The sequence below is a fragment of the Notechis scutatus genome, chromosome 8 (genome assembly GCF_049901735.1).
Source record: "Notechis scutatus isolate UNSWTSFEM ecotype Mainland chromosome 8, rNotScu1.2, whole genome shotgun sequence".
Lineage (NCBI taxonomy): Eukaryota > Metazoa > Chordata > Lepidosauria > Squamata > Elapidae > Notechis > Notechis scutatus.
Window position 1 is genome coordinate 18,647,553 of NC_142016.1, and position 26,498 is coordinate 18,674,050.

The 26,498-nt window shown below is 46.6% G+C and overlaps 2 protein-coding genes across 3 annotated transcripts in view; one reads left to right on the top strand and one right to left on the bottom strand.

Annotated features, from left to right (window-relative positions):
- LGI4 (leucine rich repeat LGI family member 4) lies at positions 1 to 21,801 on the top strand. Its single transcript, XM_087970893.1, has 9 exons — positions 1 to 692; positions 3,841 to 3,912; positions 8,628 to 8,699; positions 10,312 to 10,383; positions 10,869 to 10,940; positions 12,924 to 13,093; positions 14,901 to 15,065; positions 16,136 to 16,641; positions 18,900 to 21,801. Exons 1-9 carry the CDS (start codon positions 478 to 480, stop codon positions 19,203 to 19,205), a joined length of 1,650 nt encoding a protein of 549 aa, XP_087827019.1. The 5' UTR covers positions 1 to 477; the 3' UTR covers positions 19,206 to 21,801.
- LOC113423728 (FXYD domain-containing ion transport regulator 3) overlaps positions 21,636 to 26,498 on the bottom strand; it is a 24,813-nt gene continuing 19,950 nt past the window's right edge. For both annotated transcript variants that reach the window (XM_087970911.1, XM_087970910.1), the window contains 3 exons: positions 23,668 to 23,704; positions 23,277 to 23,314; positions 21,636 to 23,135 (listed from right to left, as the gene is read on the bottom strand). In XM_087970911.1, the coding sequence (XP_087827037.1) occupies positions 23,119 to 23,135; positions 23,277 to 23,314; positions 23,668 to 23,704 (92 nt within the window). In that variant the 3' untranslated portion in view covers positions 21,636 to 23,118. The remainder of the gene's footprint in view (positions 23,136 to 23,276; positions 23,315 to 23,667; positions 23,705 to 26,498) is intronic.

Here is a 26,498-nt window from a genome sequence, read left to right on the forward strand (position 1 = left end):
ATCCATCCCTCTCCTCCTCTTCCTCTCTCTCTCTCTCCATCCCACCCCTCTCCCTCCATCCCTCTCTCTCCTCTTCGCGGGGGGGGGGTGGCAGGGGAGGCGCGCAGGAAGCGGCGGGCCTCCCGTCTCCTCCTCCCCAAGGAGGCTGGGATGGGGCCAGGCAGCGTCTCGACCCGGCCGGGAGGTGGCGGCTGTGCCAAAGCTGCCTGTACGGAGCCCGGCGCGGGGACGGAGGCGCGGGGACCGCTCTCGGCTGATTAAACCCCCGCGGGAGCAGCAGAAGGCAGAAGAAGAAGAAAGCGGCGGCAAGCCGGGTCCCGGGCGCGCGCGCGCCCCCGCTCCGCTTTGCGGTTTGGCCCGGGCGGGAGGAGCGGGGGGGAAAGGAAGGGAGGCCGCGAAAGAGCCAGCGAGGACGCCTGGTCGCTGAGTCCCTGCTCGGCTTTGGCCGGCCGGCTGGCTGGCTGACGGGCAGGGAAAATGGGCTGGAGCCGGAGGATCGGCGGGACCGGAGCTCCGTTCCTGCTGCTGGGATGGGTGCTGTTGCTGCTGCTCCTGGCCGGGCAACAGCCGAGCGCCGGCCGGAAACCGCCGAAGAGAAGATGCGCTTCGGGCTGCACCTGCACCAAGGACACGGCGCTGTGCGAGGGAGTCAAGGAGATTCCCCGCGATCTGCCCCCGAACCTCATCTCCCTGTAAGCTTTCTCCGGGCGAGGGGAGCGGGGGGGGGGCTTCTTTTAACCTCCCCTATTCCTTCCTTCCTTCCTTCCTTCCTTCCTTCCTTCCTTCCTTCCTTCCTTCCTTCCTTTCAATCCTCTCCTAGCAAAACAGCTGCTAGTTCATCTCCCAGGATTATGCACGTTAAATAAATCGACTGCGGTCCAAGATCTCCCAGGATCAAGGCTTAAAATCTACGTGGGCTCCTCTCCCAAGATTGAAGCTTGGGGAGTGGGCTTCCGAGGAGTCTCAGAATCAGAATCGAGTTGGAAGGGGCCTTGGAGGTCTTCTAGTCCAGCCCCCCTGCTTAAAACAAGAGCAATAGGCACCCCTTCTCCAAAGGAAGACCAGCTGGGATCCCCCACTACCAACCATCCTCTAAAAACTGTCACGAAAGGGGTCAGATCTGCAATTCCTGGCTAGCCTGGCCTGCAGAGTTGAAGACAACTTTTATGGGGTCTCGGGGTGGGGGTGGGGCGAGAGGGGGCTGGAAGTGGCTGGGAGGAGGCAGGGGAATTGAGCTAGCAAGGAGCCACAAGAAGTGCCATTGCTTTCCTTCGGCGAAAGCATCCATCTCTGGTGCAGTGATGGAGACCAGGTTAGCAGAGAGATGTTGCATGGGAAGAAATGGATTTTAATCAAGAGGAATGCACAAACACACTCGCACATTCTGCTTGAGGCCGGCTGAAATTCACCTGAAATGCACCCTCTCGTTTCTTCCTAGAGATTCACCTCCTAAAAGCAAGGTATCCTAAAGGCTAGGTGCTTCCTCTGTTTTCTTCTTGTGTGTGTGGTGTGTGTGTGGTGTGTGTATGTGTGTGTTTTTGGGGGGGGGATATCTACAGTAACAGGACAGTTTTCAGCAAATCTTGCATCATTGGATCCCCCAAAACAACAACCCTGTGAAAGAAGATAGGCCGAGGAAAAGCATCCAGCCCAAGTTCACCCTGAGTCAGGAAAAAACACCGATTTAGATTTCCCCAACCATCCGGACCTTAATCGATACAGCCCACTGGCATCCCAAAACCACGAAACTATGTCCCTCCTTGACATCTGGAGGGGCAGCTGCCAATGTTCCCTCCCAGCACCAGCACCACCCTGATTGCAGATCCCCTGAGGAAATGAGATGCAGCTTGGGGGGGGGGGGTGGAGCCCCTCCTCTCCTTTGAAACTCGGAATGTTGCCAGAGATGCACCTCCATGCACACAAATGCGCCTCCAGCTGAGGCAGGTAAATTCCTCCAGGTAAAGCTGGCTCCAGGAAATGGCTCTTGTCACCCACAGGACAGAGTTTGAAAGGCAACATCCAGAATTTTGGATTGCAATCCAAGGATACTCTTGATGGAAGCTTTTGAGGAATCGAAGTGGCCCTTTCCTTTGGGCCAGGGGATGGTGCAGCTGCTTGGTTACTGAGAACCCTCTCCCTCCCTCTCTCCTCTTCCTCTCTCTCCCACCCTCTCCTCTCCCTCCATCTCTCCTCTTCTCTCTCTCTCTCTCCCTCCCTCCCTCTCTCCTCTTCCTCTCTCTCCCTCCTTCCTTCCTCCCTCTCTCTCCTCTTCCTCTCTCTCTCTCTCCCTCCCTCCCTCTCTCCTCTTCCTCTCTCCCTCCCTCCCTCCTCCTCTTCTTTCTCCCACCCTCCTCTCTCCCTCCTTCTCTCCTCTTCCTCTCTCTCCCACCCTCTCCTCTCCCTCCATCTCTCCTCTTCCTCTCTCCCTCCCTCCCTCTCTCCTCTTCCTCTCTCTCCCTCCCTCCCTCCCTCTCTCTCCTCTCGCTCCCTCTCGCTCCTCTTCCTCTCTCTCCTCCCTCCCTCCTCCTCTTCTCTCTCCCTCCCTCCTCCTTCTCTCCTCTCCTCTCCTCTCCCTCCTCTCCTCCTCCCTCTCCTCTTCCTCTCTCTCTCTCCATCCCTCCCTCTCTCTCCTCTCGCTCCTCTCGCTCCTCTTCCTCTCTCCCTCCCTCCCTCCCTCCTCTTCTCCCTCCCTCCCTCCCTCTCTCTCCTCTTCCTCTCTCTCTCCTCCTCTCCCTCCTCTTTCTCCTCTCCTCCTCTGCTCCTCTTCCTCTCTCCCTCCCTCCCTCCCTCCTCTTCTCCCTCCCTCCCTCCCTCTCTCCTCTTCCTCTCTCTCTCTCCTCTCCCTCCCTCCCTCCTCTCCTCTCTCTCTCTCCCTCCCTCCCTCCCTCTCTCTCTCCTCTCTCCCTCCTCCTCTCTCCCTCCCTCCCTCTCTCCTCTTCCTCTCTCTCCCTCCTTCCTTCCTCCCTCTCTCTCCTCTTCTCTCTCTCTCCATCCCTCCCTCTCTCCTCTTCTCTCCTCCCTCCCTCCTCCTCTCTCCTCCTCTCCCTCCTCCTCTCCCTCCCTCCCTCTCTCCTCTTCCTCTCTCTCCCTCCTTCCTTCCTCTCCTCTCTCTCTCTCCTCTCTCTCTCTCCCTCCCTCCCTCCCTCCTCTTCCTCTCTCTCCCTCCCTCCCTCCCTCCCTCTCTCTCCTCTCGCTCCTCTTCCTCTCTCCCTCCCTCCCTCCTCCTCTTCTCTCTCCCTCCCTCCTTCTCTCCTCTTCCTCTCTCTCCCTCCCTCCCTCTCTCTCCCTCTCTCTCCTCCTCCTCTCCCTCCCTCCTCTCTCCTCTTCCTCTCTCTCCCTCCCTCTCTCTCCTCTTCCTCTCTCTCTCTCCCTCCCTCCCTCCCTCCTCTCCTCTCTCTCTCCCTCCCTCCCTCCCCCCTCTCTCTCTCCTCTCGCTCCTCTTCCTCTCTCCCTCCCTCCCTCCTCCTCTTCTCTCTCCCTCCCTCCTTCTCTCCTCTTCCTCTCTCTCCTCTCCCCTCCTTCCTCCCTCCCTCTCTCCTCTTCCTCTCTCTCCCTCCCTCCCTCCTCTCTCTCTCTCTCGCTCCTCTTCCTCTCTCCCTCCCTCCCTCCTCCTCTTCTCTCTCCCTCCCTCCCTCCCTCCTCTTCCTCTCTCTCCTCCTCCTCCCTCCCTCTCCCTCCCTCTCTCTCTCTCCCTCTCTCTCCCTCCCTCCCTCCCTCTCTCTCCTCTCGCTCCTCTTTCTCTCTCCTCCCTCCCTCCTCCTCTTCTCTCTCCCTCCCTCCCTCCCTCCCCTCCCTCCTCTCTCTCCCACCCTCACTCTCCTCTCTCTCTCTCTCATTCAGGTGTCTCATTCGGTCCGGCTTCACTGAGGTCTTGGAAGGCAGTTTTCAACAGGTGCCGTCTCTCCAGCTGCTGTAAGGATCCTCTCGGTTGTGAGTGTTGTGGCATGCCTCAAAACGTGTGTACCTTTAAGTGGTTCCTCAGCCAGTGTGTATGGTACATGGGAACCTGTCTCTGCTTTGCTATCCAATCTCCCACTCACGGGATCTTACCAAGAAGCCTTCTGCATATGTCTAGCTGGGTACATGCCTAGTGTTTCACCCGATTCCTGATAAGGAGAACAGCAAGGATTGTGCCCTTCTTGGGCTTCTTAGGAGGGCAGGCCCTTGTTTTCTTTCCTCTTGACTGAACATCGTTCTTTCTGCATCCATCCGTCCACCTTGGAAGGGGTCCCTGTGGATCTGGAGGAGGAAGAGGAAGCAGGGCCCGTTATGTAAAGTGTTCATGGCATGTGATTCGGTGTACCTGTATATCTGGAAGTCTGCCAGATTCAGTCTCAGAATTACCAATCTGACACCCTTCCCTTTAGATCAGGCGTGTCAAACTCCATTTCATTGAGGGCCGCGTCAGAGTTGTGTTTGACCTGGGGGAGGGTCCGGGGGAGGGCATAGCCAGGGTGGAGATGGCCAGCTCGATGTCATTCATCAGGGGCACCTTTGATGGCCCAAGCACTTGGCCAGCAAAACAGAGCTCGGGGGAGCATGACTCACCCAAGCTCCGTTTCCTTTTTTTTAATTATTAAATATTTTTATTACAGTTTTCAAAAATACAAACCTCACTTATACTTGTAACAAAATTTTGGCATCAACAAATACATATATCCTATATACATTATTATATACATACCTATATTAATATTCTATTAAGGTCTCTTGCTTTATTTACTATAATCCTTCTTCCTAATCTTTATATCTGTTTTTTTTTAACCGCTCATACCATTTATCCCATATTAGATAATATTCAGAACCCTCCCTGTCTTTCATTTCCAATGTGAGCTTATCCATTTCAGCGCATTCCAATATTTTTTGTATAACTAAATCTTCCAAAGGGATATTAGCTCCTTTCCATAATTGTGCAAAAGCTATTCTGGCTGCTGTTAAAAATATGCAATTGTCTTTTCAGTGTATTGGCCTGTAATTATTCCTAGCAAAAAAAATATATTCCAATTTGAGTTCAGTTTGGCCCATTTCTACCTCCAGAGAACCTCCGGAGCCCAGGGAGGCCATTTTCACCCTCCCAGAGGCTCAAGGAAAGCCTCCGGACCCCGGGGAGGGCAAAAACGCCTCCCCCACCATGGTGCAGGAGGCTGGCTAGGCCAGTGGCCCCCAACCTTTTTTTGTGCCGGTACCGGCATCACAAAATGATCCGCGGCCCAGTACCGGCATCAGCACGCATGGCAAGGCGAGCCGAGCGACCGGCCAGCCAGCCGTCCCCCGCTTCTCCCCGCCACCTTCAACTCCTCCTTTGTACCTTTGTCGATGGGCCTGGGCGGTCACGGTCACTCGGCTCGCCTTGCCTTGGGTGCTGAAAGAATCCTCGCGCCTTAGTTTTGTTCGAAGCCGCCGCCCCCCTTCGATGAAACTAAGGCGCGAGGATTCCTTCAGCACCCAAACGCCGCTTTCCAACCGGAAAAGCTCACCGGAAGCACTTTCTCATCAAAACAAGATGGCGGCACCCAGCAAACCGGCGGCCCAGTAGAAAATGTTCCACGGACCGGTACCGGTCCAGGGCCTGGTGGTTGGGGACCCCTGGGCTAGGCCATGCCCACTATGGCCACACCCACCCAGCAACTGGGCAGAGAGAACCTGTTGCTAAAATTTTTGAAAGGCCCCCCCTGATTGGTCCCTTTCACAGGGCAATACATACCTCTACGGTCTCTCTATCCTTTGAGTTGTGTTTAAACCCCATATTTTTCTCAGTCAGTTGCAAACCCTAATGGCTTCCTTGGCATGCTATGCTTGATTGGTTCTAATCTTGAGTAGGTCTTTTGAATGCCTCTGCCTCAGTGGTGGGATTCAAATTTTTTTTACTACCGGTTCTGTGGGCGGGGCTTGGTGGGCGTGGCAGGGGAAGGATATACTACAAAATCACCATTCTCTACCCACCCCACTAACCTGCTTTCCAACTCCGTTCTCCTGTGCAGGGCAACCAAAGAAGACTCAGCCAATCATCTGGGACTCAGGAGGCAGAGAAGAGATGGGGGCGGGGCCAGTCAGAGGTGGGATTTGCCGGTTCTCCAAACCACTCAAAATTTCCGCTACCGGTTCTCCAGAACTGGTCAGAACCGGCTGAATACCACCTCTGCTCTGCCTGTTGTACAGACACCATTCTTTGGATGAGTCTATTTTGCAAAGCCTGCTAGATGGGTTAATTCAGTAACCATCTAGATCCCCATGTACATGGATTTGGGGAACGGGCCGTGCTATTCTGTTTTCACTTGTTTATTTTATTTATTTTATTTGTCAATCGCTTACAAGATTATAGGTATAAGTATAAACATGAGTAAGAATACAGGAAATAGGTACGAATAAATGGGGACAATAGGACAGGGACAGGAAGCACGATTGTGCACTTATGCACGCCCCTTACAGACCTCTTAGGAATGGGGTGAGTTTGAGGATAGTTTGAGGTTAAAGGAATGGGGGTTTGAGGATGTAACAGTGGAGTCAGGTAGTGCATTCCAGGCATTGACCACTTTGTTGCTGAAGTCGTATTTTCTGCAATCAAGTTTGGAGCGGTTTACATTGAGTTTGTAGCTGTTGTGTGCTCTTGTATTGTTGCGGTTGAGGCTGAAGTAGTCATTGACTGGTAGAACATTGTAGCAGATAATTTTGTGTACTACGCTTAAGTCCAACCGTAGGCGGCATAGTTCTAGGTTGTCCAAGCCCCAAATCTCAAGCCTGGGGATTTAGGGTATTCTGTTGCGAGCAGAGGAGTGTAATACTCTTCTCGTGAAATACTTCTGGACTCGCTCGATTGTATTAATGTCCGATATACAGTGCGGATTCCAGACAGAACATTAACATGTATAGGCTTTTCATGTGACACACATAATCCAGGTAGTCCTTGACTTGCAACGGTTCATTTGGTGATCATTCAAATTTACAACATCACTGAAAAAAAGTGACTTAGGACCATTTTTCATACTCACTCACTTTCACCTTTCCCATGGTCATGTGATCAAAACTCAGATGCTTGGCCACTGACTCATATTTATGACCGTCATAATCCTCTTTTGTGATCCCCTTTTGTGACCCTCTGACAAGCAAAGTCAATGGGAAAGCCTAATTCACAATGACCATGTCACTAACAACTGCAGTGATTCACTTAACAACGGTGGTAGGAAAGGTCATGAAACGGGGCAAAATTCACTTAATAAACGCCTCGCTTAGCAACAGGAACGTTCGGAGTCAATTGTGGTCATAAGTCAAGGACTAACTATGTGCTCACCCTATAAGGGAGGGGGTTAGCATATCCGCATATGAACCTGGCCCTGCTTTTGAACTAGTGAACTGTTGCAGCTGCTCATTTTAATGAAAAACATGATGGTTTAAAAAAATACGGCTTTTTCCTCCCCGTTTGCAACCTAGGAAACAGGCATTGGCAAAGCAATAGCAGCTAATTTGCTTGGTTTTTTTTTAATCAATGAGCTGCTTACTAATCTTGGATATTTTGGGTCTTGGAAACCTCCTGATCCTATGTGCCTTATTCAGATGGGATAGATTTAAAAATACCCTTCCGAGAAAAACATTCCTTCAAGACATTCTATGTTTTCCCCCCACCGCGTGCTCTGAAATTCATTTATGAGATTGAAAAGGGGAATTTAAAAAAAACCAAACCCTCTAGATGACCTCTGACTCATTGCTAGACCAAGGGAAGTTTCAGGCAGGAAACAATTAGATCATTTCTCCAATCTGGGTTTAATGGCCTGCTTTAACATTTCAAAATGCTCGAGTGAACGTTGGCAAATAGTTTTAGCCCAACCAGTTGGTGATTGATTATAAATTCAATGTAGAGAAAAGTAAAGTCCTACACTTAGGCAAGAAAAACCAAAAGTACACATATAGACTGGGTGAAACCAGGCTCAATAGCAGTAACTGTGAGAGGGATCTTGGAGTCTTAGTGGACAACCAGCTAAATATCAGCCAGCAGTGTGTAGCAGCAGCCAAAAAAGCTAATGTTGTATTAACGTAGTTGTATTAACAGAGGGATACAATCAAGATCAAGGGAAGTACTAACACCACTCTAAAAAGCCTTAGTAAGACCACACCTAGAGTATGCATCCAGTTTTGGTCACCACATTATAAAAAAGATGTTGAGACTCTAGAAAGAGTATAGAGAAGAGCAACCAGGATGATTAGGGAACTGGAGGCTAAAACATATAATGAATGGTTGCAGGAACTGGGCTTGGCTAGTCTAGTAAAGAGAAGGACCAGGGGAGACATGATAGCAGTTTTCCAATATTTGAGGGGATGCCATTGAGAGGAGGGGGTCAATCTAATTTCTAAAGTGCCTGTAGGCCAGACAAGGAATAATGGATGGAAACTGAACAAGGAGAGATTTAACCTGGAAATAAAAAGAAATTTTCTGACAGTGAGAATAATCAACTAATGGAACAGCTTGCCTTGAGAGGTTGTGGGAGCTTCATCACCGGAGGCTTTCAAGAAGAGACTGGGCTGCCATCTGTCAGAAATGGTGTTGGGTCTCCTGTTTGGGTGGGGGGTTGGACTAGATGACCTACAAGGCTCCTTCCAACTCTGATTATCTGTATCTACCTTCTCCCCCTTAGCTTGATCACTTACAACTCCCTGGAACTGATTGGGGACGATGCTTTTGTGGGACTGATACACCTGGAATATCTGTAAGTATACAACCATGGTGGGTTTGGGAAAAGAGGAGCGAGTCCATTAGTGAGGACCAATTTGGGTTGACACCAGGAATTTGCCAAGAGTCAGGATCTCGATCAAGGGCAGGATAGCATGGCCCCTTCCCATGTGATGGGACAGCGACCTATCATTCGTTACTTCCCCCAAGGACTTTGGTGAGGGTGGAGGGAGTCACAGTCTATCAACATCTGGACTGCTGTATATTGAAGACAAGAGGCAGAGTCTCTAGCTCACAACGAGAAGGGCTTGTAGGGTTCAAGAGTCTGAGCTGTAGCTATGGAACTATATGGAGAAACTGTTGGGAGGCGCTGTCACAGGAAAGAGGGGATTGACATTCTCCAAAGCTCCAGAGGGCAGGACAAGAAGTAACGTGTGGAAGCTTGTTAAAGAGAGATCCAACTTAGAAGTAAGGAAAAATGCTTGTCAGTGAGAACAATTAATCAATGGATCAGCTTGCCTCCTGGAATTGTGGGTGCTCCAACACTGGAGGTTTTCCAAAAATAGATTGGACAGTCATTTTATCAGGATGGTGTAAGCTCTCCTGCCCTCAGCAGGAGTTGGACTAGTAGACCTCTGAGATTCCTTCCGGCCCTATGATTTTATGTCCTAGGAACTACTTTGAGTCTGAAAGGACCCCAAAAGGGAACATGTTTACAGTAAAATGTGCAATCAGCTTTATTTTCCTTTCTTCGCGAACATTTCATTCCAACATCTACAGTAGAAGGTTATACGTGGCTGATCCCAGATTTAGAGCCCATCTTGCTTTTTGCTTTGCACGTTCCTGTTATGGGGCTCCCTTTTCCCAGAAGCAAAAGGCAAACTTGTGTAGCAGTGGTTCCCCCACTTCTGATTTTCTCATACATGCCCAATTTCAAGTTTGTAGGCTTTACCGTTCTGGAGATTTTGTGATGATGCCGTGTGAGGCAGGCTGAGTTGAGAAAGTTTGACTGGATAAAATCCCCCATGATTTGAGAGTTGGTGTTAGCCCATCCTTCGTCCAATGTCTTAACCACTACCCTATCCCCTTTTGCTCCTTTCTTCTTCTTTTTTTGTAAAGTTTTTTATTTAATTTTTTTAAAAATACATCAATATCGTTTCATGGACAGTGTGGTGTCTGAGTATCAATCATTTTGATACAAAAGCAATGATAATACAATGAGCATTACTAAATTAATCTTACATAATCTAATGTTATACCTAGCTATATCAACACATAATCCTTCATTTTTCACTTATATTTGCTACATCCTTCTAATAGTAATAGCATCATTTCTGAGCATACCTAATAACATCCTTTTTCAAACTCTGATCTTGACCTCTAATATTCACTTTCAATGGATTAAGTATAACGATATCCCCCCATTTCTAATTTTTTGTCTATTCTAATTTTTAATACGGCCACTCTTAAGAATTACTACTTTAATCTAATGTTGTTATGCATGACTTTATCAGCGCATGATCCTTCATTTTTCAATTATTCAATAGTTGCTACATGCTTCTAATAGTAATAGCATTATTTTTGAGCATACCTAATAACATCCTTTTGCCCCTTTTCTGAGAGTTATGAGGATTTCTCTTCCTTGCCAGGTTCATTGAACAAAACAGACTAGAAGCCATCTCCAAGAATGCTTTCAGAGGCCTGAAGACTCTTCTTCATCTGTGAGTACTTTGTGAGACATCTTCCTGGTTCCTCTTTGGACTTCTGGAGTTCTGGCAAAGCTTGCCACACAATTCTACTTACTGTTTATTTATTAAATTTTATATCCACCCTTTATTTGGGGTAAATTTAAAGTGACATACATGCCTTGAGGGTCTCACCTGGCAACTTAGCCTAAGACGGCAATAATTTTACTTGATTTAGATGCTTTAATTATCCCAAATACTCCTTTATTTTTGGTTCTTGGTGCTGTCTGTTGTTTGCTCGCTTGCAGACATTTCATTTCCCAACATTATCAATAGTAATGTGGTTACCTAGTTAGGTAATGAAACTTCTGCAAGCAAACAACCGAGCTAAGAGAGATCCGTGATGCCGCAGTTCAACCCTGAGCTCTTCTATTGTAGCTGCTTCACTTCAACACACAGCATGTTCTCAGACCTGCCAACTTGCTTTTAAGGATGTTCTTTTTTGTTTTCATTTTTCACAGGAATTTAGCCAACAACAACTTGCAGACCTTACCAAGGCACCTCTTCCGAGGCCTGGATTCACTGACTTCAGTGTAAGTTGTGGGTCCAGCAGAAGGAAACAATTTTGGGTAGAAAATGTTTGACTCAGCCTAACTTCAACTCCTGGTCACGAGGGCAGCCAAAGGCCTGTCTTTTGCCTTTGCAATCAGATAACAGATAATAACAGATAATCAGAGTTGGAAGGGACCTTCTAGGTCATCTAGTCCAACCCCCCACCCAAGCAGGAGACCCTACACCATTTCTGACAAATGGCAGTCCAATCTCTTCTTGAAAGTCTCAAGTGAGGGTGCTCCCACAACTTCCAACTTCAGTTCCATTGGTTGATTGTTCTCACTGTCAGAAAGCTTCTCCTTATTTCTAGGTTAAATCTCTCCTTGTTCAGTTTCCATCCATTATTCCTTGTCTGGCCTTCAGGTGCTTTGGATAATAGCTTGACCCCTTCCTCTCTGTGGCTGCCCCTCAAATATTGGAACACTGCTATCCTGTCTCCCCTGGTCCTTCTCTTCTCTAGACTAGCCAATCCAAACAGTTGATGGCAAAAGGATTGAATGGGAGTCCCCAAAGTATAGTTTTAGTAAGTTTTCATATTAAGTTAATTTAACAAAGATTTTCACAAGGAAAATAGAAGCCCATTCAAAATTGTCCTATCGGATTTTGATTGACTGACCTGAAGGTTCCCCGGGATTTTCTATGGTTTGAGGGCTATGCATAGGGGCTGGAGGCTAAAACATACAAAGAATGGTTACAGAAATTGGGTATGTCTAGTCTAATGAGAAGAACTAGGGGGAGACATGATAGCAGTGTTCCAATATTTGAGGGGCTCCTACAAAGTTGGGGGGGTCAAACTATTTTCCAAAAAAAGCAAGACAAGAAACAAAGGATGGAAACTAACCAAGGAGAGAAGCAACCTAGAACTAAGGAGACATTTTCTAATAGTGAGAGCAATTAACCCATGGAAGCGCTTGCCTTCAGAAGTTGTGAATGCTCCAACACTGGATGTTTTTAAGAAGAGATTGGACAACCGCTTGTCTGAAATGGTATAGGGTTCCTGCTCGAGCAGAGGGTTGGACTAGAAGACCTCTAAGGTCCCTTCCAACTCTATTATTGTATGCTCTATTGTATGTTCTATTTCCTGGTTTCGGCTTGGAGAAAGAAGAGATGGATGTGAATTATGGCAAGAGAGAGATGGTTTGGGCAAAGAATTAACCATCCTCAGCCCTGAGTGCTTGAAGCATGGAAAGCTGTGATGACCCAAAGTGGCGTGGCACAAAGACAGCTCAGTCAGATAATCAGTAGGAGTCCCTTATTTAGCTCCAACTTTGCCCCCAATGTCCTGGTTACCTTCTGACTGGAGAAAAACTCTCCCAGGAACAGCCTTTGGCTGCAGAGGATCAAGTTCAAAATGTGGTCAACAAAAACTGTAACTCTAAGTCCAATCAAGGCAAGATGAGTTAATTAGTTCAGCAGGGCAGGAGCAAGAATTCCAGACATGAAGGCATGGCAATAACTCAACATGGTTGGGAAGTCTCCAGGAAGACGATAACTAAAGTCAACACAAGATAAACTCAAGTTTGCTCCCAGCAGCTGCCACACTCAGCATGAATTTCTTTTAAACTCTCATTCCCAGGTGTGGCTAACGAAGAGAACCAGGGCCCATTCCTTCCCCCATAAGCCACGCAACCCACATTGCTCTCTTCTCCATTCCTCCCTGCGTGCCCTAGGATGAAGAGGGGGTGGGCCCGAGTCTTCCTCTGAACTCCCTCTCCCTTGTTCTATCTCTTCCCTGCTCTGCCCAACCGGACTTTGCCCTTCCCCAGTTTCCTCCACAGCCAACGGAGCCACACTCCCACTCCCCATCAGCTGTTCATCTTCCTCCTCGGATTCAGAGTCCGACAGGGCCTTGACAGAAAGGCACTCCCCACCCCAACCCGAGAAGACATGAAGCTGGCTCTGGGTGAACGTTTGGCTGCCAACCTGCCCTCCTGGTAATCAGCCACCAACTTCTTTCTCAACAGGGACTTGCGGGGAAATGCTTTCCACTGTGACTGTAAACTGAAATGGCTGGTGGAATGGTTGAGCCACACCAGTGCCCTGGTGGAGCCCATCGAGTGCCACTCGCCGGCTGAGCTGAACCGCACCAGTCTCAGTGAACTGCGCCCTGGAGGGTTCAATTGCATCACCACTGGTAGGTCATCCTTTGTCCTTTGGGTTCCCTCCAGCGAGGAAGGACTGCCAGCCTATCATTGGGAGTTGCCTCCATCAGCAAGTATTTCTCTCCTGGAAGGGTCAGCCAAATGGGTTAGCTCTTTGCTTTGTTTCCCTCTAATAGGGAGAAAGAATGGTCTTTGTTGGCTATTTTTGCTCATCTATTGCCATTGTCTTGAGTACCAAAAAAAAGACCTTGCTTGACATTGGATTCTAGGTCTTTTGACTTGCAGGGAAAGTCAAAAGGTTGGATTCAAGTAGCCAAATGTCTTAGATTGACATCTTCCCTCCTTAGGGAATTTGTAGCCATGGAAATGGAAGAAGTTTGGTGTTCTCTGAGCTTGCCTGTTTTCTTTCAGATCAAACTAGGTAACACCATCAGTGCTAGTAAGGAGTATGGTTTACTGTCGGTTTATATTCTGGTGACTTGTTAGTGTTGATGGGGATAGAGATTCTTTGGTTGGGCTATTTGCTGCCAGCTCTTTGGCAGTTTCTTGATTGGGGGTGTTGTTTACTTGATTGTTGGTCTGATGTTAACCTTGGGGTTAGTGTATGCTGATCTGAGTGCTGATTGCTGGTGGAGACATGCTTGAAAAAACACAAATACTCTCCTTTATTAGAAAGTGTACAGATTTGTCAAGGATCAAATGAAAGCAGTTTGTGATGTGTGGATACATATGAAGCTTCTATCTCTCTTAAGAAATACAGTAATTCCAATACAAACCAGTGGCATCCTTCAGATGTGTTGGAGAAACTTAGGAATTCTGGGAGTTGAAGTCCCATACAACCACATCTTGTGGTCAATGGAAAGGGGAAATTTGATTTAGGCAGAGGTTGCTTAGGTTTGTGGTGACTTTTTTCCCAGCCTTCTTTTCATTTTATTTTCCAAATGAGCTGATCCTACTGAAGTCAGTATTGACTTAAATTCACAACATGCCTACTTTAATTTAAATAACTTTGGGTTTTTTGAATGACCCGCTGAGCAGTGGTTCTTAAGAAATGTGTTCTTGCCCATGTGGTCTGATCTGTTCCATGGGATGCCATGTCTTATGGTGATGGTCCTTATCTTTAGGGTCTTCTGGAGAGGGCTTATTGTCCAAGGAGGAGAGGGTGAGAGAGGTCTCTGCAAGGACCATTCATCATAATGATTATAAACAACATTTATTTCTCCAGGTCTTATTCCCTTGAATGCTGAGTGCTGAAGGTTGGCAGTGGATCGTAGCTTAATTGCTTTCATGACCTGTTAGTGAGCACCTCACAGAAATCTGGTTGTCATGGTTGGAAGCAGTAATCTGGATTAGATGGATTCTTGGATCTGTAGTGGACAACTTTTGTTAGTCTGAAGGCTGAATTTGGCTTTTGGGAAGCATGCTGAGGAATGCCGTTCCAAGAATTGGAAAGGGCCAGGACGAAACCTAAATTTGGCTCCTTGTTGCATTAAAAATTATCATTCAGTAGTAGCTTCGGGGCAGGCTTGAAGGCACAGCTAAATTTTGCAAGGCAATGCAAGGAACTCAGGCTTGCAAATTCTTCTCCCTTGTTCTGGGTTGACCCAGCAGGATTCATCATTGTGGATCAGCCACAAGGCATAGCAAAACAAGTCATAATGAGCAAATAAAGATGTTCTGAGTGGGACCTTTAAACACAGCATCAGCCCTTGCAGAAATAAATGTTTTTATTAATTCATTGCATTCCAGGCTGCCGAATGAGTCTAAATAGTTGAAGACCACCAGGGTTGCGAGATTCCACTCCTGATCAAATGCTAATCTCCACCTTCCTCCCCACAGAACTTGTCCTCTTTGACACTTTGCCAGAGCAGTCTCTCTCAATAGAAACATTCGTCTACCACGATGAAGAGAATTTGGTGATTGCACAGCCCTTTACTGGACGGTGCAACTTCTTGGAGTGGGACCACGTGACTGGGAAATTTCGCAGCTATGCCACTATCAATGGTAAGAAACCCAGAAATGCACAACACAATCACTTTTCTCCTGCCAGCATTACTAGGTGGAGACCAGTGGTAGGATTCAATTTTTTTTGCTACTGGTTCTATGGGCTTGGTGGGCGTGGCAGGGGAAGGATACTGTAAAATCTCCAGTCAGAGGTGGTATTTGCTGGTTCCCCGAACTACTAAAAATTTCTGCTACCGGTTCTCCAGAATTGGTCAGAACCTGCTGAATGCCACCTCTGGTGGAGACATTTCCTTCGTTGTTCAGAAACATATAGTGAGTATCGTTCAGCAGCACCAAGCTACATCCCATAATGAATAAGGAGCTGCCTTCTCTTCCTTTTTATGCCTATCAACTTTCTCTGTAGTTTGTAGGTCTTTAAGCGGTGGTCTGTACTTAGCTCTAATCCTCTCCTAGATATACACACACCCACCCAGAGATTTACAACACTGTTGTAGGAAAAGAGTAGGCGGAGCTGGAGGGTGGAGTTAAGTGTGTCATCTGATTAGAGTCCTTGCATTCCCTCAAGTACTCCAAACCCAGCCCATCCTGAATTCCATTGACCTTTATCTGGCGCTAATTTAGTATTAAACTTTAGTTAACCAGGTTGTTGTGTATAGGCTTGAATAAATCTTCTATGCTTCCTGCTGATTTTTTGCACCCGTCAAATATTGCCATTTGATAGTAAAAGAGGGGGCATAAGTTCCCACTGAAATTTGGACAGGAAAAAAAAATAACAGCACACTATTAGAAGAATTTCTCACACCCCAAAAACAAATAGATCTCTTCCTGAATTGTCTCAAAACTGAGTAGGATAGCAGGAACCAAGGTATCAAGAACCGTTTACTTGGATGGCATGATATTCTTGGTCCACATCCTTCGCCAGTACAGATCCAATCAACCAATCAGAATAGAGCTAGAAGGGACCTTGGAAGTCTTCTAGTCTTCTAGTCAAGGATGATGTCATAATTAAGACAATTAATGTAATGAGTTAATGGTAATTAAATAGATAGCTGTAATGTAAGAAGGCTTCCAGCATCACAGTTTAGTGACTCCACCTCTCTCCTTCCCAGGTTCTTCCACTGTGGCCTGCAAACCCTTGGTGATTGAAGGCGAACTCTTTGTGGTTGTAGCTCAGCTCTTCAGAGGGTCCCACATCTACAAGCGACATGAAGCTACAGGACAGTTCCTGCACACCCAGGTCATCGAGAGCTCACGCATCCGCAAGCCCAATGACATCGAGGTCTTCCGAATGGAGGGAGACTGGTATTTCATCATGGCTGACAGTTCCAAGGCCGGCTCAACCACATTGTACCGCTGGAATGGTCACGGCTTCTATTCCCACCAGTCTTTGCATTCTTGGTATCGTGACACGGATGCTGAATTCCTGGAGATCGCGGGCAAGCCCCACCTCATCTTGGCCAGCAGCTCTCAGCGCCCAGTCGTCTATCAGTGGAACAAGCAGCAATTCGTGCGCCGTACGGACATTCCTGATATGGATGATGTCTACGCTGTCAAGCATTTCAAGGTCAAGGAAGACGTGTACATTTGTCTGACGCGGTTCCTTGGAGATTCCAAGGTGAGGTGGGAAGTTGGGGTGGTTGGTTAGTACTGTACCTGCTTCACTGGGCTCACACATTTCACCGAGCCCTAATGTGGTGTGTCTACAACCGGAGATGGTATTCAGCAGGTTCTGACCAGTTCTGGAGAACCAGTAGCAGAAATTTTGAGTAGTAGGCAAATCCCACCTCTGACTGGCCCCGCCCCCATCTCTTCTCTGCCTCCCAAGTCCCAGCTGATTGGCTGGGTCTACTTTTGTTGCCCTGCACAGGAGAACAGAGCTGGAAAGCAGGTTAGTGGGGTGGGGAGGGAATGGAGATTTTGCAGTATCCTCCCCCTGGAGTGGGGAGGGAATGGAGGTTTTACAGGATCCTTCCCTTGCCATGCCCACCAAGCTATGCCCACAGAACCTGTAGTAAAACAAATTTTGAATCCCACCACTGTCTGCAACCTCCAGAAATGAGGCTATTTGGCCTAGCGTGTTGGGGGAATCCAACCATTGTGGTTTGCGGATCAGAGGTTATAAGTGAACATATGTGGGCCTTAGTATCTGGTGGCATTTTCAAGTAAACCTGTTTTGAACATAGCCTGTAGGGAAATATATTTGTGCTTGGTGAAAACTATTAATTTTGCCTGCTGCCAATCAAAAATATTACCTCAGTGATAATTAAAAGTTATTACAATTGAGGTCCTGAAGGCTGGACAGATCTAGAAGTAACCTCCAGGTATGTTGGATGTTAATTTTCTTTTTAAAAAAACAAACTTTATTGATTATAGAACTAAAATATCAAACACATACACAACACACAGAAAAAAAAAGAAAAGGAAAAAAGAAAATGATTAAAAACTAACAATTCTACTATCGACAGTCTATGGTTCCTTGTTTGTTATCAATATTGGTGATACATTTACAAATACATCTTATTGCAAATATATAATTACTACCTCTTTTACATTTTACATTGTTTACTAATATATTTTCTATTTTTGTTCTATCCAATCATACCAGCATTCCCAGCTTCTATAATATTCTGATGTTTCTTTTTCCTTAAGTGCTAAGGTTAACTTATCCATCTCTGCACAGGCTGTTATCTTCTGAATAACCATTTCCTCTGTTGGAATATCTGCTTGTTTCCAACACTGTGCAAAGGTTATTCTGGCTGCAGTAAGAATGTGCAATATTATATATTTGACTTTTTTAGAAATTTGTCTATTAAATACCCCCAATTTCTACCCATCATCAGAAAAGCCTACAATAGTTGAAACTACTTAACATATGGTACCAGCTGCTCAGAATGCAAATGTTGCCATCCTGTCTCCTTGATGCAAGATTTTGAGTAAAAGATTGGGCAGTCATCAATTAACCCATAAGGAGCTGACCTTTGATGGCTTACACAACCTTATTCAAATGTATATTTCTGTAGTGTTCAATATGGCAAAGCAGAACATTTATCTGAGCTTCTGATGAAAGAACTTTTGGTGGCCATTATGTCACGCCACCATTTGTAGTGGAAGCACGTCAGCAGATGAAGCAATGATAAATTGAACAAACAATAAATAGCACATAGATGTGTACACAATGGTCCAAAGAATAAGCTATCTGAAGTTGGTGTGACTACAATTGTGTACCAGTTTAGTTCTATTCTAGCAAGAAGATGGATGCAGGTTATTACGCTTGGTCCTTTCTCTTCAAGCTCAAAGCAACTGTACCTGTTCTAGACCCATTTAGAGACCGAGTCAGGTACCTCCTTCCCGTTGTCAGATTGGAAGGATGGAAGAGTTAGGTTATTTAACCCAATTTCACCTGTGCTCTCTTTGCTGACTTTAGACTATAAGGCCTCCAGGTAGAAATTCTGGGACTTGAATGAGTTCCTACATTAAGTACGTTAAGTCTATGCCTTCATGATTCTTGCTAGGTCTCATTCTAAGAGAAGAGCAAATGCCAAGGCATATGGGTCAATCTTGGCTCAATAAAAATCTAATTTATTGGGTCAAGATAAATCAGTTTTTCTTTTCCAATGGGTCATCGGTTATGAATCAAGTAGATTGCTCATTGAGAAATAAATAAAATCCCTCTTCTTGGTTGACTCTCATTTTTTTGTCCTTGCGTCTGGACTTAACATTCGGTTCCTTTCCCCCATAATAACACTCACATCTTTATAAGACTTGCTGTGGTTTTAGGGGCACCAAACACTGCTCTGTACTCCCTTTTACTGAAATGGATCTTCAAGAAATTGCATTTGAGTCATTTTTTTTTTTTTTTTTTGCTCTCCACAGGTGATGCACTGGGATGGTTCCATGTTTCGAGATGTCCAGCAGATGCCTTCTCGTGGCTCCATGGTCTTCCAACCACTGAGCATCGCCGGCTATCGCTATGCCTTTCTTGGCAATGACTACTCCTTCAGCAAAGTCTACCGCTATGACCCCATCACTGGCCTCTTCCAGCACTTCCAGGAGATCAACACTCAGGCCCCGCGTTCCTTTGCCCACCTCAACGTCGACAAGCAAGACTTCCTGATAGCCTCCAGCTTCAAGGGCAAGACACATATTTATCGCCACGTCATCATTGATCTGAGTGCCTGAGCCCAGCGACAGTGGGGCTGGGCGGGGCGCATGGATCGAAGGTAGGAGGCAGCTACCGCAGGGAGAAGCAGCCCAGGAGAAGACCTGGGAAGTGCAGTACCAGAGGCATCCACTAGGGGGACAGCATTGGAAGCAGATGCTGTTGAGGGTGCACCTCTCCAGTGGGCCGAGATAACAGCTGGCCAGCAGGTGGGAGCTAGGCGACTTAAGAGCCATAATCAATCACTAGCAAATGCAACTTGAGTGGCAGCAGAAGTCAGCAGATTTATCTTTTCTTTTGACCTGTCAAATGATGATAAAGGGATGCTGCCATTGCCAGAAAGGGCAGAGAGAGCTGGCAGTTTTGCAATGGGGTTAACTCAGAAACCCCCTCCAACAAAACTCTTCATTTTATACAGAGGTCAATCGTCTTCAGAATTGCTCAGAATTTCCATTCTCTCCCCCCCCCCCATTCTTATCATTTCCTAACAAGGAGGAGGTTGATTCGGTTGGATTTTCTTCTTCCCTTTTAATGCATTCTTGAAAACATTTTATTTTTATTTTATTTTTGGCTTATTTTGCCTGCTTGCTTGTATGGCTGTTTTCTTTTGAAAACATTTTTTTTTAATATTGTGCAATTGTGCATCAGATAACTGTAACCCATGTGTACCTGTTCAAAAAAGCAAACACCAATTCATGGCTGAGTTCACACAATGCGACAGAGTCCGTTCAAATGGAGTTGGTAACTTAGGATTCAGTTCGGGGGGATCTTAATCTATTGTGGAAACCAGGCCACGATGTTAACTTATCATATGGGGGGAGTTTTTCGGCTATCCCAAATCATCGGCCCAAAATGTTGTGTGAACACAGCCAAAGAATCTTGGAACCTCTTTAAATGTCTTATGGTATAAGCTTTGTATGATATACTTGAGCCAAGGTGGCGCAGTGGTTAGAGTGCAGTACTGCAGGCTACTTCTGCTGACTGCCGGCTGATTGCAGTTTGCCAGTTCAAATCCCACCAGGCTCAAGGTTGACTCAGCCTTCCATCCTTCCGAGGTGGATCAAATGAGGACCCAAATTGTTGGGGGCCATAGGCTGACTCTGTAAACCGCTTAGAGAGGGCTGTAAAGCACTGTAAAGCGGTATATCAGTCTAAGTGCTATTGCTACTTCCCTAGGAATAAGTCACTTTGATCTTAACTGGGATTTACAGCCCAGGCCATACATACTGGCCTGTCTCCCACTCAGTCTTACTGGAAGCCTGCCTCAACCTTTCACTGAGACAGGCGCTACATTTTCCAATGAACATTTTCCTGCATTCGGTGGAACTTTCTCCAAAGCCCATCTACATCAAGTAACATTACAGTCATCTGCTGGTTGCACCCAGTATGTTTTAATGGGCGTGTTCTATTTCCCAGTTTAAGGATGTATAAACATACACAATGTCCGCCATCAAACTATGCCAGGGAGGGACATGACCCAAGCACAACAAGGGGTCCCAGGAAATCTCGATCGACCAGAGAAGGACTTTGGAGGGGGGGGAAGAGAGAGAGAGAACAAAGTAACATTAAGAGGCGCATAGACTCATCGACAAAATGGGCAGATGGGAGCCATTCTGGACAGAACTGTGAGCTGAAACAGAGATGGACTTGCGAGGAATACAGTCCGGCGTGTAATTTTTCAACCTGTAAATAGCCATCGTGTTATTCAGAGTCATCGAATCTCCTTCTAGGAGCGGAGTTAACTTTATTGTATACCTTCCTATCGCTGCACTGGAGGGGAGACACAGCTCAGGCAGAAAATACACCACACAAGGTTTCTTTAGAAGGACATGTTGGTTTCCTCTACGGGCTTCCCTTCGCAATGCGGCATCCCACATACAATACATTGTAAATAAAAGTCAATATATTGTTTGTGGCAGTGGTGGGATTCAAATTTTTTTTACTACCGGTTCTGTCGGCGTGGCTTGTTGGGCGTGGCTTGTTGGGCATGGCAGGGGAAGGATATACTGCAAAATCCCCATTCCCTCCCCACCCCACTAACCTGCTTTCCAGCTCTGTTCTCCTGTGCAGGACAACCAAAGAAGACCTAGCCAATCAGCTGGGACTCAAGGAGGCAGAGAATAGATGGGGGCAGGGCCAGCCAGAGGTGGGTTTTGCTGGTTCTCCAAACTACTCAAAATTTCCCATTACTGGTTTTCCAGAACTGGACAGAACCTGCTGAATACCACCTCTGGTTTTTGGGCTCCTGAGTGTTGGGACTTGTCTCCACTTTCCAGATGCTCAAGGAAGTTACTCAGAACCAAAGGGAGGGAGATTGATCCCCCTGTCCTTAAAATGACAACTGGAGCAAAACAAAAACAAAAAACCCAAATCCTTTTCATACAAGTTCTTTGCAACAATCAAAGCACTGAAACACCGAGTCGAAACAGGTAACACAGCTCTTGGACATATTATGTTAAACCACAGTTTAACTAGGATTTATTGAATAAGCCACCATGGACAGGGTTTGCCCAGAAGGGTGATCCAGAAAGTGAGCAAGACATATTCTCAGTGGTACAGAATGAAGCACAGGTAGTCCTCGACTTATAACCCTTCGTTTAGTGACCATTGCCATGAGGAAAAAAAAGTGACATGGCCAGTTTTCACACAACCGTTACAGCATCCCCATGGTCATATGATCAACATTTGGGCACTTGGCAACTGGCATGTATTTATGACGGATGCCATGTCCTGGGATCATGTGATCCACCATTTGTAACCTTCCCAGCTGGATTCCAACCAGCAAAACCAACGAGGGAAGCCAAAGTCATTCGTGACTATATGATTCACTTAACAACCGCAGTGATTAGCTTAAAAGCTGTGGCAAAAAGTTCATAAAAATGGAACTTAACAACTGTGCTTAACCACGGGGTCCATTGTGCCCATAAATCAAGGACTAATGGACTAAGTCAACATAGGTTGCTTGTTTCTGATCTTCTGCATCGTGCAAACCAGGTCTTGTTTAGTTCAGTGGTCGCCAACCAGTGGGCCGGGGACCACTGGTGGTCCATGAGAAAATTTTGGTGGTCTGCAGAGAAATGTCATCCCCAAAGCAATTAATCCAGGCTGCGCGGGAACACAAGGCTGAGCTGCCCACATGGCCCGCGAGAACACAAGGCTTGCATTGCAAACAATATGAGGTAGTGAGGGGAGGGGAGAAAGGGTGGAGGGGGGAACTTGCCCCACTCGCCCCACATGCCTGGGCTGCTTCTTTCCACTTCTTTCTTTTCCTGCTTTTGGCTGCACACAAGGAAAGCAGCAAAAGTCTTTTTTTTCTCCTCCAAACTCCACCAGAAATGAGTCTCTGGGACCCTGCAAGGCATCCGGCTCCAAGGGCTGCACCAGCGTGACAAGTCTCACAAGACTCATTTCTGGCAGAGTTTGGGGGAAAGAAAGAAAGACTTCTGCTGCTTCTGCTGCTTTCCTTGCATGAAGCCAAAAGTCTCTCTTTCCCTCCTTCTCCATGAAAACGGAGCTGAAGATGGTATCCTGTGATCCCAAATAAAGAATGATCGATCGGTAGGAAAACGGGGTGGGGAATTTTCCTGCAGACTTTTTGGTGGATTTTCTCAGGGTCTCTTGTCCACGGGATTTAAAATTATGAGTTTGGTGGTCCCTGAGGTCCAAAACAGGTTGGCGACCCCTGGTTTAGTTAATAAATCAGAGTTAAGCCAACCACTTCCCACAAAGTGGATATCTCTAATCTGGTGGCCGAGCAATTCTATTGCAGCGTAAAGTTGTTCATACATTGGGGGAATGGCAATGAGATTTTATTTCACAAAACAAATGCAAGAAGAAAAGGCAACAAAACAAGATGGTGGCTCATTGGTCAGGCAGAGAACCGTTTTCACCCAGAACAATCAGGGCTGGTGGCATCATGAGAAGGAGCTCCGTTCAGCACTCACTGGATCCTAGAAGACACAGGTGAGAAAACCAAATAACAAGGCACATTTTAGGTAAGATAAATGGCGTGGTTTTTTCCCCCCCACCCCACATAAAAATTTGACTCAGGAAAGAGGGAGGGCAATTCTTTATCCACACAGAATCCTTACCTGCAAGGGGTTGTTTTGGTGCCCCACTGATCTGCGTGCTAAAAGAGAGGGGGGGAAATTGAGGTTAAGGAAGCTGGAGCCAGGAATCCTCACTCCCCCTTCTCATTTTTGGAAAGGAGATTCAGCGTCGCTCTTGTCCCAAACAAGGAGCATGAAGCCCAAGGTGCTTACCCAAGGGAGCTTAAAACCCTGTGTTTCTCAATCTTGCAACTTTTAAGATGTGTAGAGTGGGCTTCAACTCCCAGAATTCCATGCTGGCTGGGGGATTCTGGGAGTTGAAGTCCACACCTCTTAAAGGTGCCAAGGTTGAGAAACACTGTCTTAACCGGAGACCACCCCTTCCAATCCGTCTTAACATGCCCCACGGCTGTTTTGGGGAAAGATCTCTTACCTGCTTTTCTTTTTGGGCTTGCATTTGCACTTTCCACCTGGTGGGGAGGGATGAGAAGAGCAATAATTAAAATGAGAAAAGGAGGCAAAAAACCACCCAGGACAGCTGACACATCTAAGATAGTTTAACAGGCAAAACAGCTTCAGTTCTTGCGTCTTCCTAGAGCGTCTACAAAACATCTAGTAGGAAGCAGGAGAGGCACTGTGTTGTACTACTCTATGGCAGGAGTCTCCAAACATGGCAACTTTAAGGCTTGTGAACTTCTACTCCCAGAATTGCCCAGCCATCATGATTAGTTGAGGGATTCTGGGAGTTGAACTCCACAAATCTTAAAGTTGCCAAGTTTGGAGGCCTCTGCTCTATGGGTAAGATCAATGTTTCCCAACCTTGGCAACTTTAAGGAAAGTGGACTTCAACTCCCAGAATTCCTCAGCCAGATTTCTGGGAGTTGAAGTCCACATATCTCAAAATGGCTGAAGTTGGGAAACACTGGGCTAGATAGACCTGGGCTCCATTCCAGAAGTGACTGAGGTTCTGCTGCAACTCTTAAAACGCACTTTGCATATGGAAGTTATTGGCCAGACTCCTATCCTATGTTAAACCATAATTCAAATCAAACCAAAGTTTATTACAGTCAAAGACTACCAGAACAAATAAAAACACTCAAGGAATATCCAGTGAAGAATTCTAGAATAAACTAATAAATACACATATTAAAATCATAATTTGGCATCCAATTGGTCAGTTACCCATGGCCAATCTATACTATAATATCCATCCTTAAAACTGTGAGGCCCATGGTCGTTAAAATACTAAAATGCAAAAAGAGTAGTAATGTAAAAGGGGTTGCTAGGTTAGCTGTGTTAAAATAGCTATGGTGGATTAGTTAAGCCATAATTGTGTTCCACCATGGCTGAGCCAAAGCCAAGAGATCTACATCAAGACATGTTGGAGAATGTGAATCTAGCTGCTGATGTGAATCGGTCCTGTAAGGAATTGTTGAATGTCCAATAGCCCAAACTAGGTTTGTCTCATGAATCCTAGGAATTGTTCAAATCAGTCGTGTGTCATGGACCCCCAATCTCGGCTCTGAAAAATCAGAGTTAATGGGAAAGCAATCAGAAACGTTGTGAGGTTGATTGACACACATTTGTTTCATTGCCAATGATTGCACTGGGAAGTGGGGGCGGGGATCTTATGAATAGGTCGAGGGAGAAACCAACTCGTATTACAGATAACAGACAATCAGAGTTGGAAGGGACCTTGTAGGTCAACTAGTCCAACCCCCCGACCAAGCAGGAGACCCTACTCCATTTCTGACAGATGGCAGTCCAATCTCTTCTTGAAAGTCTCAAGTGATGAAGCTCCCATAACTTCTGAAGGCAGCTTCTGTTCCATTGGTTGTTCTCACTGTCAGAAAGTTTCTCCTTATTTCCAGGTTGAATCTCTCCTTGTTCAGTTTCCATCCATTATTCCTTGTCTGGCCTTCAGGTGCCTTGGAAAATAGCTTGACCCCTTTCTCTCTGTGACAGCCCCTCAAATATTGGAAGACTGCTATCATGTCTCCCCTGGTCCTTCTCTTCCCTAGACTAGCCATGCCCAGTTCCTGTAACCGTTCTTCATATGTTTTAGTCTCCAGTCCCCTAATCATCCTGGTTACTCTTCTCTGTATATTTTCTAGAGTCTCAACATCTTGTTTTATAGTGTGGTGATGAAAACTGGATGCAGTACTCTAGGTGTGGTCTTACTAAGGCTTTACTGAGTGGTATTAGTACCTCACTAATGACAGAAGATAAGGGAGTAAGTCATTGTACCAACTTCAGGTGGTCTTCAAATTACATGAAAATTTCTGTGGCCAAGCAAGACAGCTTTTCAGTGAATTTTGCCCCATTTGACAAACTTTCCTGCCACATTTATTAAGTGGATCACTGTCATTGTTAAGGGAATCTGGCTTCCCCATTGACTTGGCTTATCAGAACATCCCCAAAAAGTGATCACATGACGGCAGGACACGGTAACCGTCATAAATATGAGTCAGCTGCCAAGTGCCTGAATTTGGATCACATAACCATGGGGAAGCTACCCCGGTCGTAAGTGTGAAAAACAGTCATAGGTCACTTTTTTAAGCACCGTTGTAACTTCGAACGGCCACTGAATGAACTGTTGTAAGTCAAGGACTACCTGTAGTAGTTCTTAGCTTCCGGTGATTCCTCTTTGGCAGGCTTATGTATTTCACCCAGCCATTCACGATCGCCCTCATGTAATTTCCTACCCCACAACGATGAAAGGAGATGTTGTGTTTAAACAAACGGGAGTCCTTGACCTCAGGCAGCTAAAAGTCTTGGGGTGGCTGTGGTTAATTCTTGGTGTTTGGGGTGGGTGTAAATCTATTTAAAGTATTTGCATCCTCTACGGTAGACCGAAAGGCTTACAGATCAAATTACTTCTAAAAATAGCAGACCTCTCTTTGGCTTGACAACTTGTGGGGGGGGGGAGAGAGAAGGAGGGGAGAGAGGAAAGGAGGGAAAGAAAGAGGGAGGGAGAGAGTGAGGGAGAGAAAAGGGGGAAAAGGGAGAGGGAGGGAGAGGAGAGGGAGAGAAAGGGAGGGAGGGAGAGGAAAGGAAGAGAAGAGAAGGATGGAGAGGGAGAGAGCGAGAGAAAGGGAGGGAAAGAGGGAAGAGGGAGGGAGGGAGAGGGAGACAAAAGGAGGGAGAGAAGAGGGAAGGGAGGGAGGAGGGGAAGAGAGAAGGAGGGAGGAGAAAGGGGAGGGAGGGAGGGGAGGGAGGGAGAGGGAGAAAGAAGGAGGGAGGGAGAAAGAGGGGAGGGAGGAG

What these genes read in the sequence shown, in the direction of transcription:
- LGI4 (XM_087970893.1), top strand. Translation starts at nt 478, where the DNA reads ATGGGCTGGAGCCGGAGGATCGGCGGGACCGGAGCTCCGTTCCTGCTG. An exon ending in CTGAAGACTCTTCTTCATCT is followed by an intron (nt 10,384 to 10,868) that starts GTGAGTACTTTG and finishes CATTTTTCACAG; the next exon opens with GAATTTAGCCAACAACAACT. An exon ending in CTGGATTCACTGACTTCAGT is followed by an intron (nt 10,941 to 12,923) that starts GTAAGTTGTGGG and finishes CTTTCTCAACAG; the next exon opens with GGACTTGCGGGGAAATGCTT.